Source organism: Hypanus sabinus, chromosome 31 (assembly GCF_030144855.1).
Source record: "Hypanus sabinus isolate sHypSab1 chromosome 31, sHypSab1.hap1, whole genome shotgun sequence".
In the NCBI taxonomy this organism is placed as follows: Eukaryota; Metazoa; Chordata; class Chondrichthyes; order Myliobatiformes; family Dasyatidae; genus Hypanus; species Hypanus sabinus.
Genome location: NC_082736.1, coordinates 36,205,532 through 36,227,652, shown reverse-complemented (window position 1 = coordinate 36,227,652; position 22,121 = coordinate 36,205,532). Strand labels below are relative to the sequence as shown.

The following is a 22,121-nucleotide window of genomic DNA, read 5'->3' as shown; positions in this document are numbered from 1 at the left end:
TGTCTCACTTCATCCCTCCTCTCCCCCACCCACCCACCTTCCCCCTCACCTGGTCTCACCCATCACCTCCCAGTGTCTCACTTCATCCCCCCTCTCCCCCACCCACCCACCTTCCCCCTCACCTGGTCTCACCCATCACCTCCCAGTGTCTCACTTCATCCCCCACTCTCCCCCACCCACCTTCCCCCTCACCCGGTCTCACCCATCACCTCCCAGTGTCTCACTTCATCCCCCCCTCTCCCCCACCCACCCACCTTCCCCCTCACCTGGTCTCACCCATCACCTCCCAGTGTCTCACTTCATCCTCCCTCTCCCCCACACACCCACATTCCCCCTCACCCGGTCTCACCCATCAACTCCCAGTGTCTCACTTCATCCCCCCCTCTCCCCCACCCACCTTCCCCCTCACCCGGTCTCACCCATCACCTCCCAGTGTCTCACTTCATCCCCCCCTCTCCCTCACCCACCTTCCCCCTCACCTGGTCTCACCCATCACCTCCCAGTGTCTCACTTCATCCCCCTCTCCCCCACCCACCCACCTTCCCCCTCACCCGGTCTCACCCATCACCTTCCAGTGTCTCACTTCATCCCCCCTCTCCCCCACCCATCCACCTTCCCCCTCACCTGGTCTCACCTTTCACCTCCCAGTGTCTCACTTCATCGTCCCTCTCCCCCACCCACCTTCCCCCTCACCTGGTCTCACCTATCACCTCCCAGTGTCTCACTTCATCCCTCCTCTCCCCCACCCACCCACCTTCCCCCTCACCTGGTCTCACCCATCACCTCCCAGTGTCTCACTTCATCCCCCCTCTCCCCCACCCACCCACCTTCCCCCTCACCTGGTCTCACCCATCACCTCCCAGTGTCTCACTTCATCCCCCCTCTCCCCCACCCACCCACCTTCCCCCTCACCTGGTCTCACCCATCACCTCCCAGTGTCTCACTTCATCCCTCCTCTCCCCCACCCACCTTCCCCCTCACCTGGTCTCACCCATCACCTCCCAGTCTCACTTCATCCCCCCTCTCCCCCACCCACCCACCTTCCCCCTCACCTGGTCTCACCTATCACCTCCCAGTGTCTCACTTCATCCTCCCTCTCCCCCACACACCCACATTCCCCCTCACCCGGTCTCACCCATCACCTCCCAGTGTCTCACTTCATCCCTCCTCTCCCCCACCCACCCACCTTCCCCCTCACCTGGTCTCACCCATCACCTCCCAGTGTCTCACTTCATCCCCCCTCTCCCCCACCCACCCACCTTCCCCCTCACCTGGTCTCACCCATCACCTCCCAGTATCTCACTTCATCCCCCACTCTCCCCCACCCACCTTCCCCCTCACCCGGTCTCACCCATCACCTCCCAGTGTCTCACTTCATCCCCCCCTCCCCCACCCACCCACCTTCCCCCTCACCTGGTCTCACCTATCACCTCCCAGTGTCTCACTTCATCCCCCCTCTCCCCCACCCACCCACCTTCCCCCTCACCTGGTCTCACCCATCACCTCCCAGTGTCTCACTTCATCCCCCTCTCTCCCACCCACCCACCTTCCCCCTCACCTGGTCTCACCTATCACCTCCCAGTGTCTCACTTCATCCCCCCTCTCCCCCACCCTCACACCCACCTTCCCCCTCACCCGGTCTCACCCATCACCTCCCAGTGTCTCACTTCATCCCTCCTCTCCCCCACCCACCCACCTTCCCCCTCACCTGGTCTCACCCATCACCTCCCAGTGTCTCACTTCATCCCCCCTCTCCCCCACCCACCCACCTTCCCCCTCACCTGGTCTCACCCATCACCTCCCAGTGTCTCACTTCATCCCCCCTCTCCCCCACCCACCCACCTTCCCCCTCACCTGGTCTCACCCATCACCTCCCAGTGTCTCACTTCATCCCTCCTCTCCCCCACCCACCTTCCCCCTCACCTGGTCTCACCCATCACCTCCCAGTCTCACTTCATCCCCCCTCTCCCCCACCCACCCACCTTCCCCCTCACCTGGTCTCACCTATCACCTCCCAATGTCTCACCTCATCCCTCCTCTCCCCCACCCACCCACCTTCCCCCTCACCTGGTCTCACCCATCACCTCCCAGTGTCTCACTTCATCCCCCCCTCTCTCCCCCACCCACCCACCTTCCCCTCACCCGGTCTCACCTATCACCTCCCAGTGTCTCACTTCATCCCCCCTCTCCCCCACCCACCCACCTTCCCCCTCACCTGGTCTCACCTATCACCTCCCAGTGTCTCACTTCATCCCCCTCTCCCCCACCCACCTTCCCCCTCACCTGGTCTCACCTATCACCTCCCAGTGTCTCACTTCATCCCCCCCTCCCCCACCCACCCACCTTCCCCCTCACCTGGTCTCACCCATCACCTCCCAGTGACTCACTTCATCCCCCCTCTCCCCCACCCTCACACCCACCTTCCCCCTCACCCGGTCTCACCCATCACCTCCCAGTGTCTCACTTCATCCCTCCTCTCCCCCACCCACCCACCTTCCCCCTCACCTGGTCTCACCTATCACCTCCCAGTGTCTCACTTCATCCTCCCTCTCCCCCACACACCCACATTCCCCCTCACCCGGTCTCACCCATCACCTCCCAGTGTCTCACTTCATCCCTCCTCTCCCCCACCCACCCACCTTCCCCCTCACCTGGTCTCACCCATCACCTCCCAGTGTCTCACTTCATCCCCCCCTCTCTCCCCCACCCACCCACCTTCCCCTCACCTGGTCTCACCTAACACCTCCCAGTGTCTCACTTCATCCCCCTCTCCCCCACCCACCCACCTTCCCCCTCACCCGGTCTCACCCATCACCTCCCAGTGACTCACTTCATCACCCCTCTCCCCCACCCACCCACCTTCCCCCTCACCTGGTCTCACCTATCACCTCCCAGTGTCTCACTTCATCCCCCCCTCCCCCACCCACCCACCTTCCCCCTCACCTGGTCTCACCCATCACCTCCCAGTGACTCACTTCATCACCCCTCTCCCCCACCCACCCACCTTCCCCCTCACCTGGTCTCACCCATCACCTCCCAGTGACTCACTTCATCACCCCTCTCCCCCACCCACCCACCTTCCCCCTCACCTGGTCTCACCTATCACCTCCCAGTGTTTCACTTCATCCCCCCTCTCCCCCACCCACCCACCTTCCCCCTCACCTGGTCTCACCTATCACCTCCCAGTGTCTCACTTCATCCCCCCTCTCCCCCACCCACCCACCTTCCCCCTCACCTGGTCTCACCCATCACCTCCCAGTGTCTCACTTCATCCCCCCCTCTCTCCCCCACCCACCCACCTTCCCCTCACCTGGTCTCACCTAACACCTCCCAGTGTCTCACTTCATCCCCCTCTCCCCCACCCACCCACCTTCCCCCTCACCCGGTCTCACCCATCACCTCCCAGTGTCTCACTTCATCCCCCTCTCCCCCACCCACCCACCTTCCCCCTCACCTGGTCTCACCTATCACCTCCCAGTGTCTCACTTCATCCCCCTCTCCCCCGCACCTTATTCTGACTAGTTCCCTGCTCCTTTCCTCAGAAATGCTCCCATCTGTGCGAGGGGTGTATCGCTCACTCGCTGCCGGCCCCTACCTGTAGCCGATATGAACTTGTTGTAGTTCTCGTAGACCAACGTCTGCATGTCGCTGTCGAGTGCCCGGATCTGCTTCACCATCTCGGTCTCACTGTCCATCAGCTCCGCCAGCGTGCTCTCACTCCTCAGCTGCAGAAGACAGAGTGAATGAGTGTGTCTCTGTGTGAGTGCGCCGCAGGGCGGTGCAGTGGAGGGTGGAGGGTTGCTGCAGGAGCACCAGGTCTGGGACTACCAGACTGGGTAACAGCTCGGACTCCGCAGACAATCCCCCGCCCTGCACCCCTGACCCGGCAGACAGTCACCCCCGCACCTCCATACCCACATACAGTCCACACCTCCGACCCCGCAGACAGTACCCCCGACCCCACAGACAGTCCTCCCCCTCACACCCAACCCCACAGACAGTCCCTCCTCACCCCGGACTGCACAGACAGTCCCCCCACACCCCCGACCCCACAGATAGTCCCCCCTCCTCACCCCCGACCCCACAGACAGCCCCCCCACACCCCCGACCCCACAGTCAGCCCCCCCTCACCCCAGACCCCACAGACAGTCCTCCCCCTCACACCCAACCCCACAGACAGTCCCCCCCTCACCCCCGACCCCACAGACAGTCCTCCCCCTCACACCCAACCCCACAGACAGTCCCTCCTCACCCCGGACCGCACAGACAGTCCCCCCACACCCCCGACCCCACAGATAGTCCCCCCTCCTCACCCCCGACCCCACAGACAGCCCCCCCACACCCCCGACCCCACAGTCAGCCCCCCCTCACCCCAGACCCCACAGACAGTCCCCCCTCACCCCAGACCCCACAGACAGTCCCCCCTCACCCCAGACCCCACAGACAGTCCCCCGACCCCACAGACAGTTCCCCCCTCAATCCCGACCCCAGACAGTCCCCCCCTCCCCGACCCCACAGTCCCCCCCTCACCCCAGACCCCACAGACAGTCCCCCCCTCACCCCAGACCCCACAGACAGTTCCCACCTCAATCCCGACCCCACAGTCCCCCCTCACCCCCGACGACACAGACAGTCCCCCCCTCACCCCCGACCCCACAGACAGTCCAGCCACACCCCCGACCCCACAGACAGTCCAGCCACACCCCCGACCCCACAGACAGTCCCCCCTCCTCACCCCAGACCCCACAGACAGTCCCCCCGACCCCACAGACAGTCGTCCCCCTCACACCCAACCCCAGAGACAGTCCCTCCTCACCCCGGACCGCACAGACAGTCCCCCCACACCCCCGACCCCACAGATAGTCCCCCCTCCTCACCCCCGACCCCACAGTCAGCCCCCCCTCATCCCAGACCCCACAGACAGTCCCCCCTCACCCCAGACCCCACAGACAGTCCCCCCTCACCCCAGACCCCACAGACAGTCCCCCGACCCCACAGACAGTTCCCCCCTCAATCCCGACCCCAGACAGTCCCCCCCTCCCCGACCCCACAGACAGTCCCCCCTCACCCCCGACCCCACAGACAGTCCCCCCTCACCCCCGACCCCACAGACAGTCCCCCCCTCACCCCAGACCCCACAGACAGTCCCCCCCTCACCCCAGACCCCACAGACAGTTCCCACCTCAATCCCGACCCCACAGTCCCCCCTCACCCCCGACGACACAGACAGTCCCCCCCTCACCCCCGACCCCACAGACAGTCCCCCCCTCACCCCCGACCCCACAGACAGTCCAGCCACACCCCCGACCCCACAGACAGTCCCCCCTCCTCACCCCAGACCCCACAGACAGTCCCCCCGACCCCACAGACAGTCGTCCCCCTCACACCCAACCCCACAGACAGTCCCTCCTCACCCCGGACCGCACAGACAGTCCCCCCACACCCCCGACCCCACAGATAGTCCCCCCTCCTCACCCCCGACCCCACAGTCAGCCCCCCCTCATCCCAGACCCCACAGACAGTCCCCCCTCACCCCAGACCCCACAGACAGTCCCCCCTCACCCCAGACCCCACAGACAGTCCCCCGACCCCACAGACAGTTCCCCCCTCAATCCCGACCCCAGACAGTCCCCCCCTCCCCGACCCCACAGACAGTCCCCCCTCACCCCCGACCCCACAGACAGTCCCCCCTCACCCCCGACCCCACAGACAGTCCCCCCTCACCCCCGACCCCACAGACAGTCCCCCTCTCACCCCAGACCCCACAGACAGTCCCCCCTCACCCCGGACCCCACAGACAGTCCCCCCCTCACCCCGGACCCCACAGACAGTCCCCCCCTCACCCCCGACCACACAGACAGTCCCCCCTCACCCCCGAACCAACACAGTCAGTCCCCCCTCACCCTCGACCACAGTCCCTCCCGACCCCAGACCCCACAGACAGTTCCCCCCCCCTCACCCCGGACCGCACAGACAGTCCCCCCTCACCCCAGACCCCACAGACAGTCCCCCCCCTCACCCCGGACCCCACAGACAGTCCCCCCTCACCCCCGAACCCACACAGACAGTCCCCCCTCACCCTCGACCACACAGACAGTCCCCCCCGACCCCAGACCCCACAGACAGTTCCCCCCCCTCACCCCCGACCACACAGACAGTCCCCCCCTCACCCCGGACCCCACGGACAGTCCCCCCCCTCACCCCCGACCACACAGACAGTCCCCCCACACCCCCGACCAGACAGTCCCCCCACACCCCCGACCAGACAGTCCCCCCACACCCCCGACCAGACAGTCCCCCCTCACCCCAGACCCCACAGACAGTCCCCCCCTCACCCCCAACCCCACAGACAGTCCCCCCTCACCCCGGACCCCACAGACAGTCCCCCCTCACCCCCGACCCCAAAGACAGTCCCCCCTCACCCTCGACGACACAGACAGTCCCCCCCGACCCCAGACCCCACAGACAGTTCCCCCCCCTCACCCCAGACCCCACAGACAGTCCCCCCTCACCCCGGACCCCACAGACAGTCCCCCCCTCACCCCCGACCACACAGACAGTCCCCCCTCACCCTCGACCACACAGACAGTCCCCCCCGACCCCAGACCCCACAGACAGTTCCCCCCCTCACCCCAGACCCCACAGACAGTCCCCCCTCACCCTCGACCACACAGACAGTCCCCCCTGACCCCAGACCCCACAGACAGTTCCCCCCCCTTACCCCCGACCCCACAGACAGTCCCCCCTCACCCCGGACCGCACAGACAGTCCCCCCTCACCCCAGACCCCACAGACAGTCCCCCCACACCCCCGACCAGACAGTCCCCCCTCACCCCAGACCCCACAGTCAGTCCCCCCCTCACCCCCGACCCCACAGACAGTCTCCCCTCACCCCGGACCCCACAGACAGTCCCCCCTCACCCCAGACCCCACAGACAGTCCCCCCCTCACCCCGGACCCCACAGACAGTCCCCCACTCACCCCGGACCCCACAGACAGTCCCCCCTTACCCCCGACCCCACAGACAGTCCCCCCTCACCCCGGACCCCACAGACAGTCCCCCCTCACCCCAGACCCCACAGACAGTCCCCCCCTCACCCCGGACCCCACAGACAGTCCCCCCCTCACCCCGGACCCCACAGACTGTCCCCCCTCACCCCCGACCCCACAGACAGTCCCCCCTCACCCCCGACCCCACAGACAGTCCCCCCTCACCCCGGACCCCACAGACAGTCCCCCCTCACCCCCGACCCCACAGACAGTCCCCCCTCACCCCCGACCAGACAGTCCCCCCCCTCACCCCCGACCCCACAGTCCCCCCTCACCCCAGACCCCACAGACAGTCCCCCCTCACCCCGGACCCCACAGACAGTCCCCCCTCACCCCGGACCCCAAAGACAGTCCCCCCTCACCCCCGACCACACAGACAGTCCCCCCTCACCCCGGACCCCACAGACAGTCCCCCCCTCACCCCAGACCACACAGACAGTCCCCCCTCACCCCCGACCCCACAGACAGTCCCCCGGACCCCACAAACAGTCCCCCCTCACCCCCGACCCCACAGACAGTCCCCTGGACCCCACAGACAGTCCCCCCTCACCCCCGACCCCACAGACAGTCCCCCGGACCCCACAGACAGTCCCCCCTCACCCCACAGACAGTCCCCCCCTCACCCTCGACGACACAGACAGTCCCCCCCGACCCCAGACCCCACAGACAGTTCCCCCCCCCTCACCCCAGACCCCACAGACAGTCCCCCCCTCACCCCGGACCCCACAGACAGTCCCCCCCTCACCCCCGACCACACAGACAGTCCCCCCTCACCCTCGACCACACAGACAGTCCCCCCCGACCCCAGACCCCACAGACAGTTCCCCCCCTCACCCCAGACCCCACAGACAGTCCCCCCTCACCCTCGACCACACAGACAGTCCCCCCTGACCCCAGACCCCACAGACAGTTCCCCCCCCTCACCCCCGACCCCACAGACAGTCCCCCCTCACCCCGGACCGCACAGACAGTCCCCCCTCACCCCAGACCCCACAGACAGTCCCCCCACACCCCCGACCAGACAGTCCCCCCTCACCCCAGACCCCACAGTCAGTCCCCCCCTCACCCCCGACCCCACAGACAGTCCCCCCTCACCCCGGACCCCACAGACAGTCCCCCCTCACCCCAGACCCCACAGACAGTCCCCCCCTCACCCCGGACCCCACAGACAGTCCCCCACTCACCCCGGACCCCACAGACAGTCCCCCCCTCACCCCGGACCCCACAGACAGTCCCCCCTCACCCCCGAACCCACACAGACAGTCCCCCCTCACCCTCGACCACACAGACAGTCCCCCCCGACCCCAGACCCCACAGACAGTTCCCCCCCCTCACCCCCGACCACACAGACAGTCCCCCCCTCACCCCGGACCCCACGGACAGTCCCCCCACACCCCCGACCAGACAGTCCCCCCACACCCCCGACCAGACAGTCCCCCCACACCCCCGACCAGACAGTCCCCCCACACCCCCGACCAGACAGTCCCCCCTCACCCCAGACCCCACAGACAGTCCCCCCCTCACCCCCAACCCCACAGACAGTCCCCCCTCACCCCGGACCCCACAGACAGTCCCCCCTCACCCCCGACCCCAAAGACAGTCCCCCCTCACCCTCGACGACACAGACAGTCCCCCCCGACCCCAGACCCCACAGACAGTTCCCCCCCCTCACCCCAGACCCCACAGACAGTCCCCCCTCACCCCGGACCCCACAGACAGTCCCCCCCTCACCCCCGACCACACAGACAGTCCCCCCTCACCCTCGACCACACAGACAGTCCCCCCCGACCCCAGACCCCACAGACAGTTCCCCCCCTCACCCCAGACCCCACAGACAGTCCCCCCTCACCCTCGACCACACAGACAGTCCCCCCTGACCCCAGACCCCACAGACAGTTCCCCCCCCTCACCCCCGACCCCACAGACAGTCCCCCCTCACCCCGGACCGCACAGACAGTCCCCCCTCACCCCAGACCCCACAGACAGTCCCCCCACACCCCCGACCAGACAGTCCCCCCTCACCCCAGACCCCACAGTCAGTCCCCCCCTCACCCCCGACCCCACAGACAGTCCCCCCTCACCCCGGACCCCACAGACAGTCCCCCCTCACACCAGACCCCACAGACAGTCCCCCCCTCACCCCGGACCCCACAGACAGTCCCCCACTCACCCCGGACCCCACAGACAGTCCCCCCTTACCCCCGACCCCACAGACAGTCCCCCCTCACCCCGGACCCCACAGACAGTCCCCCCTCACCCCAGACCCCACAGACAGTCCCCCCCTCACCCCGGACCCCACAGACAGTCCCCCCTCACCCCGGACCCCACAGACAGTCCCCCCTCACCCCCGACCACACAGACAGTCCCCCCTCACCCCCGACCACACAGACAGTCCCCCCTCACCCCGGACCCCACAGACAGTCCCCCCCTCACCCCAGACCCCACAGACAGTCCCCCCTCACCCCCGACCCCACAGACAGTCCCCCGGACCCCACAGACAGTCCCCCCTCACCCCCGACCCCACAGACAGTCCCCTGGACCCCACAGACAGTCCCCCCTCACCCCCGACCCCACAGACAGTCCCCCGGACCCCACAGACAGTCCCCCCTCACCCCACAGACAGTCCCCCCCTCACCCCCGACCCCACAGACAGCCCCCCCTCACCCCCGACCACACAGACAGTCCCCCCTCACCCCCGACCCCACAGACAGTCCCCCCTCACCCCCGACCACACAGACAGTCCCCCGGACCCCACAGACAGTCCCCCCCTCACCCCCGACCCCACAGACAGTCCCCCGGACCCCACAGACAGTCCCCCCTCACCCCCGACCCCACAGACAGTCCCCCCTCACCCCCGACCCCACAGACAGTCCCCCCCTCACCCCAGACCCCACAGACAGTTCCCACCTCACTCCCGACCCCACAGTCCCCCCTCACCCCCGACGACACAGACAGTCCCCCCCTCACCCCCGACCCCACAGACAGTCCAGCCACACCCCCGACCCCACAGACAGTCCCCCCTCCTCACCCCAGACACCACAGACAGTCCCCCCGACCCCACAGACAGTCCTCCCCCTCACACCCAACCCCACAGACAGTCCCTCCTCACCCCGGACCGCACAGACAGTCCCCCCACACCCCCGACCCCACAGATAGTCCCCCCTCCTCACCCCCGACCCCACAGTCAGCCCCCCCTCATCCCAGACCCCACAGACAGTCCCCCCTCACCCCAGACCCCACAGACAGTCCCCCCTCACCCCAGACCCCACAGACAGTCCCCCGACCCCACAGACAGTCCCCCCCTCACCCCGGACCCCACAGACATTCCCCCCACACCCCAGACCCCACAGACATTCCCCCCACACCCCAGACCCCACAGACATTCCCCCCTCACCCCAGACCCCACAGACAGTCCCTCCTCACCCCGGACCCCACAGACAGTCCCCCCTCACCCCGGACCCCACAGACAGTCCCCCCCACACCCCGAAGCCCACAGACAGTCCCCCCCTCACCCCCGACCCCACAGACAGTCCAGCCACACCCCCGACCCCACAGACAGTCCCCCCTCCTCACCCCAGACCCCACAGACAGTCCCCCCGACCCCACAGTCAATCCCCCCCTCACCCCCGACCCCACAGTCCACCCTCACCCCGGACCGCACAGACAGTCCCCCACAGACAGCCCCCCCTCACCCCCGACCCCACAGACAGCCCCCCCTCACCCCGGACCGCACAGACAGTCCCCCCCCACACCCCCGACCACACAGACAGTCCCCCCGACCCCACAGACAGTCCCCCCTCACCCCCGACCCCACAGACAGTCCCCCCTCACCCCACAGACAGTCCCCCCTCACCCCAGACCCCACAGACAGTCCCCCCCTCACCCCCGACCCCACAGACAGTCCCCCCCCTCACCCCGGACCCCACAGACAGTCCCCCCTCACCCCACAGACAGTCCCCCAGACCCCACAGACAGTCCCCCCCTCACCCCGGACCCCACAGACATTCCCCCCACACCCCAGACCCCACAGACATTCCCCCCTCACCCCAGACCCCACAGACAGTCCCCCCTCACCCCAGACCCCACAGACAGTCCCTCCTCACCCCGGACCCCACAGACAGTCCCCCCTCACCCCGGACCCCACAGACAGTCCCCCCCACACCCCGAAGCCCACAGACAGTCCCCCCCTCACCCCCGACCCCACAGACAGTACCCCCTCAATCCCGACCCCACAGTCAGTCCCCCCCTCCCCCGACCCCACAGACAGTCCCCCCCCTCACCCCCGACGCCACAGACAGTCCCCCCCTCACCCCAGACCCCACAGACAGTCCCCCCGACCCCACAGTCAATCCCCCCCTCACCCCCGACCCCACAGACAGTCCCCCCCCTCACCCCCGACCCCACAGACAGTCCCCCCTCACACCGGACCCCACAGACAGTCCCCCAGACCACACAGACAGTTCCCCCTCCTCACCCCAGACCCTACAGACAGTCCCCCCTCACCCCCGACCCCACAGACAGTCCCCCCTCACCCCGGACCCTACAGACAGCTCCCCCTCACCCCGGACCGCACAGACAGTCCCCCCCTCACCCCCGACCCCACAGACAGTTCCCCCTCCTCACCCCCGTCCCCACAGACAGTCCCCCCTCACCCCGGACCCCACAGACAGTCCCCCCCTCACCCCGGACCCCACAGACAGTCCCCCCCTCACCCCCGACCACACAGACAGTCCCCCCTCACCCCCGAACCAACACAGTCAGTCCCCCCTCACCCTCGACCACACAGTCCCTCCCGACCCCAGACCCCACAGACAGTTCCCCCCCCTCACCCCGGACCGCACAGACAGTCCCCCCTCACCCCAGACCCCACAGACAGTCCCCCCCCTCACCCCGGACCCCACAGACAGTCCCCCCTCACCCCCGAACCCACACAGACAGTCCCCCCTCACCCTCGACCACACAGACAGTCCCCCCCGACCCCAGACCCCACAGACAGTTCCCCCCCCTCACCCCCGACCACACAGACAGTCCCCCCCTCACCCCGGACCCCACGGACAGTCCCCCCCCTCACCCCCGACCACACAGACAGTCCCCCCACACCCCCGACCAGACAGTCCCCCCACACCCCCGACCAGACAGTCCCCCCACACCCCCGACCAGACAGTCCCCCCTCACCCCAGACCCCACAGACAGTCCCCCCCTCACCCCCGACCCCACAGACAGTCCCCCCTCACCCCGGACCCCACAGACAGTCCCCCCTCACCCCCGACCCCAAAGACAGTCCCCCCTCACCCTCGACGACACAGACAGTCCCCCCCGACCCCAGACCCCACAGACAGTTCCCCCCCCTCACCCCAGACCCCACAGACAGTCCCCCCTCACCCCGGACCCCACAGACAGTCCCCCCCTCACCCCCGACCACACAGACAGTCCCCCCTCACCCTCGACCACACAGACAGTCCCCCCCGACCCCAGACCCCACAGACAGTTCCCCCCCTCACCCCAGACCCCACAGACAGTCCCCCCTCACCCTCGACCACACAGACAGTCCCCCCTGACCCCAGACCCCACAGACAGTTCCCCCCCCTCACCCCCGACCCCACAGACAGTCCCCCCTCACCCCGGACGGCACAGACAGTCCCCCCTCACCCCAGACCCCACAGACAGTCCCCCCACACCCCCGACCAGACAGTCCCCCCTCACCCCAGACCCCACAGTCAGTCCCCCCCTCACCCCCGACCCCACAGACAGTCCCCCCTCACCCCGGACCCCACAGACAGTCCCCCCTCACCCCAGACCCCACAGACAGTCCCCCCCTCACCCCGGACCCCACAGACAGTCCCCCACTCACCCCGGACCCCACAGACAGTCCCCCCTTACCCCCGACCCCACAGACAGTCCCCCCTCACCCCGGACCCCACAGACAGTCCCCCCTCACCCCAGACCCCACAGACAGTCCCCCCCTCACCCCGGACCCCACAGACAGTCCCCCCCTCACCCCGGACCCCACAGACTGTCCCCCCTCACCCCCGACCCCACAGACAGTCCCCCCTCACCCCCGACCCCACAGACAGTCCCCCCTCACCCCCGACCAGACAGTCCCCCCCTCACCCCCGACCCCACAGTCCCCCCTCACCCCAGACCCCACAGACAGTCCCCCCTCACCCCGGACCCCACAGACAGTCCCCCCTCACCCCGGACCCCACAGACAGTCCCCCCTCACCCCCGACCACACAGACAGTCCCCCCTCACCCCGGACCCCACAGACAGTCCCCCCCTCACCCCAGACCCCACAGACAGTCCCCCCTCACCCCCGACCCCACAGACAGTCCCCCGGACCCCACAGACAGTCCCCCCTCACCCCCGACCCCACAGACAGTCCCCTGGACCCCACAGACAGTCCCCCCTCACCCCCGACCCCACAGACAGTCCCCCGGACCCCACAGACAGTCCCCCCTCACCCCACAGACAGTCCCCCCCTCACCCCCGACCCCACAGACAGCCCCCCCTCACCCCCGACCACACAGACAGTCCCCCCTCACCCCCGACCCCACAGACAGTCCCCCCTCACCCCGGACCCCACAGACAGTCCCCCCTCACCCCGGACCCCACAGACAGTCCCCCCTCACCCCCGACCACACAGACAGTCCCCCCTCACCCCGGACCCCACAGACAGTCCCCCCCTCACCCCAGACCCCACAGACAGTCCCCCCTCACCCCCGACCCCACAGACAGTCCCCCCACACCCCCGACCCCACAGACAGTCCCCCCTCACCCCACAGACAGTCCCCCCTCACCCCACAGACAGTCCCCCCCTCACCCCCGACCCCACAGACAGTCCCCCTCTCACCCCGGACCCCACAGACAGTCCCCCCTCACCCCCGACCCCACAGACAGTCCCCCCTCACCCCCGACCCCACAGACAGTCCCCCCCCTCACCCCCGACCCCACAGACAGTCCCCCCCTCACCCCCGACCCCACAGACAGTCCCCCCTCACCCCAGACAGTCCCCCCTCACCCCACAGACAGTCCCCCTCTCACCCCGGACCCCACAGACAGTCCCCTCTCACCCCGGACCCCACAGACAGTCCCCCCTCACCCCCGACCCCACAGACAGTCCCCCCTCACCCCGGACCCCACAGACAGTCCCCCCCTCACCCCCGACCCCACAGACAGTCCCCCCTCACCCCCGACCCCACAGACAGTCCCCCCTCACCCCCGACCCCACAGACAGTCCCCCCCTCACCCCCGACCCCACAGACAGTCCCCCCTCACCCCCGACCCCACAGACAGTCCCCCCTCACCCCCGACCCCACAGACAGTCCCCCCCCTCACCCCCGACCACACAGACAGTCCCCCCTCACCCCAGACCCCACAGACAGTCCCCCCTCACCCCACAGACAGTCCCCCCTCACCCCCGACCCCACAGACAGTCCCCCCTCACCCCGGACCCCACAGACAGTCCCCCCTCACCCCGGACCCCACAGACAGTCCCCCCTTACCCCCGGACCCCACAGACAGTCCCCCCTCACCCCAGACCCCACAGACAGTCCCCCCCTCACCCCGGACCCCACAGACAGTCCCCCCTCACCCCCGACCGCACCTTGTTCAGGTAAACCTCGGGATCAAAGTGGGCCCCGTCGATGTCGGCGGGGTCCAACGGGTCCCGGGAGCTCGGCTGCCGCCCGCCGCCCTCACTCAGCCCGTAATAAAGCTTCAGCATCCCGTGGGCGCGTCGCTTCCTCCCCTCGGGGTCGGTGTCGGGCTCCGGCTCGGCCGCCGCCATCGGCCCGGCAAGCAGCAGCGGCCGCGCAATAAAGTTTTATCGAGAGAGAAGGTCAGGCACAATAAAGTTTTATCGAGAGAGAAGGTCAGGCACAATAAAGTTACAGCGGAGGAGAAGGTCGGAGCAATAAAGTTTTATCGAGAGAGAAGGTCAGGCACAATAAAGTTACAGCGGAAGAGAAGGTCGGGAGCAATAAAGTTATATTGAGAGAGAAGATCAGGGACAATAAAGTTAGTGAAAGAGAAGGTCGTGAGCAATAAAGTTATATTGAGAGAGAAGGTCAGGGACAATAAAGTTACAGCGGAAGAGATGGTCGTGAGCAATAAAGTTATATTGAGAGAGAAGGTCAGGGAGAATACAAACAAAGGGAGCTGGTTGTGGATTACAGGAGGGATGGAAACGGGCTAATCCCTATTGATATCAATGGATCTGGGGTTGAGAGCGTGAACAGCTCTAAATTCCTCACCATACACATCACTGAGGAGCTCATGTAGCCTGTGCATACCAGCCGAGTGGAGAAAAAGGCACAACAGTGCTTCTTTCACCTCAGTCAGTTGAGGAAGTTTGGTATGGGCCCTCAAATCCTAAGAACTTTCTACAGGGGCACAATTGAGAGCATCCTGACTGGCTGCATCACTGCCTGGTACGGGAACTGTACCTCCCTCAATTGCAGGACTCTGCAGAGAGTGGTGCGGACAGCCCAGCGCATCTGTAGATGTGAACTTCCCACCATTGAGGACATTTACAGAGACCGGTGCGTAAAAAAGGCCCAAAGGATCATTGGGGATTTGAGTCACCCCAACCACAAACTGTTGCAGCTGCTACCATCTGGGAAACGGTACTACAGCTCTGGGACAACTTCTTCCACCAGGCCATCAGACTGAATAATTCCAATTAAGGTGGAATACAAAATTTAGCTGGCCAATAATATTAAAGAGGATACCAGAAGTTTTTTTTTCAGGTACATAAAGTGTAAAAGAGAGGTGAGAGTGGACATTGGAAAACAGTGCTAGAGAGACGCTACTGGGGGACAGGGAAATGGCAGGTGAACTGACTAAGTATTTTATGTCAGTCTCCACTTTGGAAGACACTGGAAGTCTGGTGGAAATTCCAGGAGTCGGGGCCGCGAAGTGTGTGAAGTTACCATAACTAGTGAGAAGGCTCTTTCTAAACTGAGTACGTCACTGGACCAGATGGTGTGCATTCCGGAGTTCTGATCTTTCAAGGTTCACTAGACTCTGGAATGGTTCCAGAAGACTGGAAAATTGGAAATGTCACTCCACCCTTCAAGAAGAGAGAGGGGCAGAAGAAAGGGAACTATAGGACAGTTACTCTGACTTAAGTAGTTGAGAAGACGTTGGAGTTGACTGTGAAGGATGAGGTCTCAGAGTACTTGCGGGCACATGGTAAAATAGGCTGTAGTCAGCATGGTTTCGTCAAGGGAAAAATCTTGCCTGACAAAATTGTTGGAATTCTTTGAAGAAGTAACAATTAAGATAAACAAAGGAGAATTGGTTGATGTTGTGTACTTGGTTTTTCAGAAGGCCTTTGACAAGGTGCCAGACGTAAGTCTGCTAATCAGGCTATGAGCCTATGGTATTACTGGAAAGAGTCCACCACGGATAAAGCAGTGGCTGATCAGCAGGAGGCAAAGAGTGGGGATAAAGGGAGCCTTTTCTGGTTGGCTGCCGGTGACTAGTGGTGTTCCATAGGGGTCGTGTTGGGACCGATTCTTTTTCGGTTATATGTCATTGATTTGGATGATAGAATTGATGGCTTGGTTGCAAGGTTTGCAAACGATATAGAGATGAGGTGGAGGGAAATTTGTGGGAAGTAGGGAAGCTACCAAAGGACTTGGACAGATTAGGATAATGGGCAAAGGAATATCAAATGGAATACAGTGTCGGGAAGTGTAAGGTCACGCACTTTGGTAGAAGAAATGAAAGGGTTGATTATTTTCTAAATGGAGAAAAACTTAAAAAAATCTGAGGTGCAAAGGGATTTGGGAGTCCTTGTGCAGGATTCCCTAAAGATTAATTTGTAGAGTGAGGCTGTGGTGAGGAAGCCAAATGCACTGTTAGCATTGATTTCAAGAGGACTACAAGGATGTGATGTTGAGACTTTATAAAGCACTGGTGAGGCCTCACTTGGTATATTGGGAGCAGTTTTGGGCCCCTTATCTTAGAACGGATGTGCTGAAACTGGAGAGGGTTCAAAGGAGGTTCACAAAAATGATTCCAGGACTGAATGGCTTCTCATTTGATGCTCTGGGCTTGTATTCACTAGAATTCAGAAGAATGAGGGGGACCTCAATGAAACCTATCGAATGGTGGAAGGCCTTGGTAGAGCGACTGTGGAGGGAGGATGTTTCCTCTGGTGGGAGAGTCTAAGACCAGAGGACACAGACTCAGAATAGAGGGGTGTCCTTTTAAAATGGAGAGGAGGAGGAATCTCTTTAACCAGAGGGTGGTGAATCTGTGGAATTCATTGCCACAGGCAGCTGTGGAGGCCAAGCCTTGTTGTATATTCAAGGCAGAATTGAGTGGTCAGGGCATCAAGGAAAATGGGGAGAAGGCAGGAGATTAGGGCCAAGAGGAAAATTAGATCGACCATGATGAAATGGCGGAGCAGACTCGATGGGCCAAATGGCCTAATTCTGTTCCCATATCTGATGGTCTTAAGGTCTTCATCGATGCTGTTCCAGTTACTATTCCTGAGGATGCCCACAAGAAAATGAATCTCAGGGGTGTTCGTGATGACGTATCTGTACTTTGATAATGAAATTTACTTCGAACTTTGCAGCCAGAAAGTAGTAGGTAGGAAAGCACATTGGCTGGTAGAAGGCCAGAGATTTATGTTAGGAGCAATGGCAGTTTCTATCTGAAGCCAACCTGTTGTGTCTCCAGTTATATTGTTTGGAAAGGTATCAATAAAATTTTGCAGAGATAGAATGTTATTTTTCAGTTTATTAGACACTAACGTCGATGTTAACGGTTTGCCTATACTATTTACATGGAGCCTGCTGTACATCGGGAGTCCTGGCGCAGACTGGGAGACGGCTTCGCTGTGGACCATCGCTCTATCTGCGGTGGGATCTCCGGGGGGGGCCACCCATTTCAGCCCCACTTCCCGACCCCATCCCAACCGGTCAGTCCACGGCCGCCTCTGCAGCCACACACAGGTCGGAGGAGCAACACCTCGCATTCCGTTTGGGTCGCCCCCAACCCGGTGGCATCAACATCGGCTTCTTGAGCTTCTAATAATTGCTCACCCGCCCCTCCTTCACTATTCCCGTTTCCCTCTCTCACCTCATCTCCTTACCTGCCCATCACCTCCCCCCCTGGTGCTTCTGTGCCTTCCCTTCCCTCCATAGTCCTCTCCTCCTATCAGATTCCCCCTCCTCCAGCCCCTTATCTCCTTCACCGATCAACTTCCCGGCCCTTCACCTCCCCCCTCCTCCTCTCCCAGTTGTACCGATCACCTGCCACCTCACACCTCCTCCCCACCTTCTTACTCTGACCGGTCCTCTTCTTTTCCAGCCCTAAAGAAGGGTCTTGGCCCAAAACGTCGACTGTTTGCTGCTTTCTATAGACGCTGAGTTCCTCCGGCATTTTCTTGCGTGTGTTGCTTGCATTTCCAGCACCTGCTGATTGTCTTGAGTTCGTCTTCCCTACCTGCGTAGATTTAGTTGTGTGAATGGAGCAAACATGGCAACTGCTCTGAATTTAGTCGCTTTTCAGTTTCACTCCCCGTTCACTATGTGACGACACCGAGTCTGCAAGAGACCCCGGGAGCCGGGAGGTTACACGCATGTCGTTTTGAAACGCAGTTTGGCTGACTGTCCAGGCCCGTACAGTCACAACAGAATTAGAATCACAACTTATTTTATTTCTTGCATTCATCTCACAACATGAGGGAGTAAAGATCTCTATGTTGCGTCTCCAGTCGCTGTGCACAAACTATAAGGAAGGGAGATGTGGGAGGATATTGCCCAAACGCTAAGATTGTATATATTATTGTTTGTATTCATGTATGTGATGCACCATCAATAACTCTCGGAGACGTGAGTCGAGATAAGCTTTTATTCGCTGGAAGAGAGCAGACAGCAACAAGAGATCCCCACACAACATCCTGGAGACTGAGAGAGGAGCAGTGCCTCCAATCGCCCTTATACAGGGGTCTGTGGGAGGAGCCACAGGAGCAGTCAGCGGTGGGGGGGGGGGGGGGGGTGCGTGTCCAGACGGGTATAAGTGGTTCACCACAGTATGTACAGTCAGATATGTAATCAGATCAATATTTATTGATAAACCTGATGGCCTGGTGGAAAAAGCTGTCCCGGAGCCCGTTGGTCCTGGCCGTAATGCTGTGCTATTGCTTCCCAATGGAAACAGCAGGAACAGTTTGTGGTCGGGGTGGCTGGAGTCCCTGATGATTCTTCAGGCCCTTTTTACACACCCGTCACTGTAACTGTCTTTAATAGTGGGGAGTTCACATCCACAGATGCGCTGGGCTGTCCGCTCCACTCTCTGCAGAGTCCTGCGATTGAGGGAGGTACAGTTCCCATTCCAGACGGTGAAGCAGCCAGTCGGGATGCTCTCGACGGTACTCTCACAGAAAATCCTGAGGACCCGGAGACTCATGCCAAACTTCTTCAGCCGTCTTGAGGTGAAAGGGGTGCTGTTGTGCTTTTTTCACCACACAGCCGGTACGTACAGTCCACGTGAGGTCCTCAGTGATGTGTATGCCGAGGAACTTGAAACTACTCACCCTCTCTACTACTCAACCTTCCACACTGTCTGATGTTAACGTGTACACTGTTCACTCTGTGAACATCTCCCGAACGGGACTCCCACACTCTCGAAGGACTGCATGGGATAGAGTTTGTTCAGGAAAGTTCCCTTTTATCACTACATAGAAATCCCAACAAGACAGCGTGCGATTCTTAAATCGATCAGGGAATGGGACAGGGCAGGTGACAGAAGTTTGTGTAGGGGAACACTTTGCATCGAGAGATCAGAATGCCGTTAGTGCCAAAGTAAATATGCAAAAAGTCAGGTCAGGTTCGCTGGTTGAGATTCTAAATCGCAGAAAGGCTGATTTTGATGGTATCAGAAAGGATCTGGCGCGTGTAGATCCGGACAGATCCTGGTACGTGGGAGGCCTTCAGAAACGGAATTTTGAGAGTAAAAAGCTCGTATGTGCCCGTCAAAATAAAAGGTAAAGGTAACAGATTTAGGGAATAACAACACAAAATGCTGGCAGAACTCAGCAGGCCAGACAGCATCTATGGGAGGAGGTAGTGACGACGTTTCGGGCCGAAACCCTTCATCAGGAGGTTTAGGGGATCTTGGCTTTCAAGAGATAGTGAGGGCCTGGTTTAAGAAAAATAAAAGGAGGTGCAGAGCAGATGTGGGCAGGTAGGAACAAGTGAGGTGCTTATGGACCTTCAGAAGGAAATCGACAAGGCGAAGGAGAATCCTAAGGGGTTCTACAGATGTGCTAAGAGCAAAAGGATTGCAAGGCACAGAACTTGTCCCCCGGAAGATGAGAACGGTAATGCATGTGCGAGCCAAAAGAGACGGGGGAAATCGTAAATGCTTTCTTTGCATTTGTATTTTCTCGGGAGACAGAGACAGCGTCGACGGAAGTGAGGTGAAGCGGCATCGGCTTCGTCGACCCTGTACAGATTACGGAGGAGGAGGTGTTTGTTACCCTGAGGCAAACCAGGGTGGATAAATCCCCAGGGCCTGACAAGGTGTTCCCTCGGACCCTACAGGAGGCAAGTGCAGAAATTGCCGGGGTCCTAGCAGAAATGTTTAAATGATCCTTTGAGACAGGTGAGGCACTGGAGGGTTGGAGGACAGATCATGTTGTTCCGCTGTTCAAGAAAGGCGCTAAAAATTATAGGCTGGTGAGCCTGATGTCAGTCGTAGCAAAGTTATTGGAAGGTATTCCAAGGGGCCGGGTATATGAGTACTTGGATAGACAGGGAGGTCATAGTTGAGAGTTGAACATCAAAGGATATACTTTGTGTTGAAAGGTCAGGCAGGAGGGCATAAAGATGGAATTACATCTTCAGAAAGAGGTGACATGGGGTCAGAAAATGCTGAATCTTTGTGGGTGGAATTAAGAAACTGCAAGGGTTAAATACAAAACTTTATGGGATTCATACGTCTGCCTCCAAAGAGTAGCCAAGATGTGGGGTTGAGATTGCAGAGGGAGCTGGAAAAGGCTCGTAATAAGGGTAATGACACCATTGTAATGGGGGATCAATTTGCAGGGGGATTGGCAAAAACAGGTCGGATGGCAAGGGAGGGAATTCGCTGAATGCCTAGCAGATGGCTTTTTAGAGCCGCTTGTGCTCGAGCCTGCTCGGGAAAGGCTGTCATAGACTGGGTGTTGTGTGATAACCCAGATCTTATTAGTCAGCCAAACATAAAGGAACGTTTAGGAGGCAGAGATCATAATATGATTGAATTCATACTGCAGTTTGAGAGGGAGAAGCATAACTCACATGTATCCGTATCACAATGGAGTAAAGGGAATTACAGAGGCATGAGAGAGGAGCTTGCCCAGGTGGATTGGAGGGGGTTACTGGTGGGGATGACGACAGAGCAGAGATACTGAAGTCTCTGAGAATAGTTCACAACACACAGGATAGATCTGTTCCACAGAGGAAGTTCTCAAAAAGGCAGGGGTAGGCAACTGTGGTTGTCAAAGGAAGTTAAGGACCGCATTAAAGCCAAGGAAAGGTCAGGTAAGGCAGCAAAACTGAATGGGAAACTGAACGATTGGGAAGCTTTTAAAATCCAACAAAAGCCAACTGAAAAGGCTATAAGGGAAAAGGTGAAATATGAGGGCAAACTAGCTGATAATATAAAGCTGAACAGTAAAGCTTTCTCAGTTATATAAAGAGTAAAAGGGAGGTGAGAGATCATTAAAGACCCCTCACACCCTCTCCATGAACTGTTTGTTCTTCTGCCATCAGGTAAACGTTACAGGAGCATCAAAACTGAAACCACAAGGCTACTAAACAGCTTCTTCCCACAGGCAGTCAGACGGCTAAATAGCTGCTCTACCTGACTCTGCTTTGGACACTTTTGACTTGCACTGGACACTTATAACTTGTTTTTAACTGACATGTTGCTGTTGTGTTTTAATATTTATTGTTATGTTTATTATTTAGTGTTGCGTTTGTTATGTTATGATTGCACTGCTCCTGGGAAACGCTGTCTCATTCTGCCCTGCAGAGCTGATATACGGTTGGAATGACAATAAAGTCTTT

At 61.4% G+C, this 22,121-nt stretch overlaps 2 protein-coding genes across 2 annotated transcripts; one reads left to right on the top strand and one right to left on the bottom strand.

Annotated features, from left to right (window-relative positions):
- Window positions 1–3,503: 3,503 nt before the first annotated feature.
- LOC132383680 (vacuolar protein sorting-associated protein 51 homolog) lies at window positions 3,504–15,060 on the bottom strand. The gene is made up of 2 exons (XM_059954871.1): window positions 14,654–15,060; window positions 3,504–3,725 (listed from the first exon to the last, which is right to left on the bottom strand). The coding sequence occupies exons 1-2, from the start codon at window positions 14,834–14,836 to the stop codon at window positions 3,519–3,521; spliced, it is 390 nt and encodes a 129-aa protein (XP_059810854.1). The 5' UTR covers window positions 14,837–15,060; the 3' UTR covers window positions 3,504–3,518.
- Window positions 9,872–12,236, top strand: LOC132383622 (uncharacterized; the record flags this gene model as incomplete). Its single annotated transcript, XM_059954816.1, has 2 exons — window positions 9,872–9,949; window positions 12,186–12,236. Coding segments are annotated over 2 exons (129 nt in total), but the record flags the coding sequence as incomplete, so codon positions are not given.
- Window positions 15,061–22,121: the final 7,061 nt, after the last annotated feature.

Excerpts from the sequence above, each read along its gene's own strand:
- LOC132383680 (XM_059954871.1), bottom strand. The coding sequence starts at position 14,836 with ATGGCGGCGGCCGAGCCGGAGCCCGACACCGACCCCGAGGGGAGGAAG. Across the intron at positions 3,726-14,653 it reads CCGAGGTTTACCTGAACAAG|CTGAGGAGTGAGAGCACGCT; the intron begins GTGCGGTCGGGG and ends TGTCTTCTGCAG.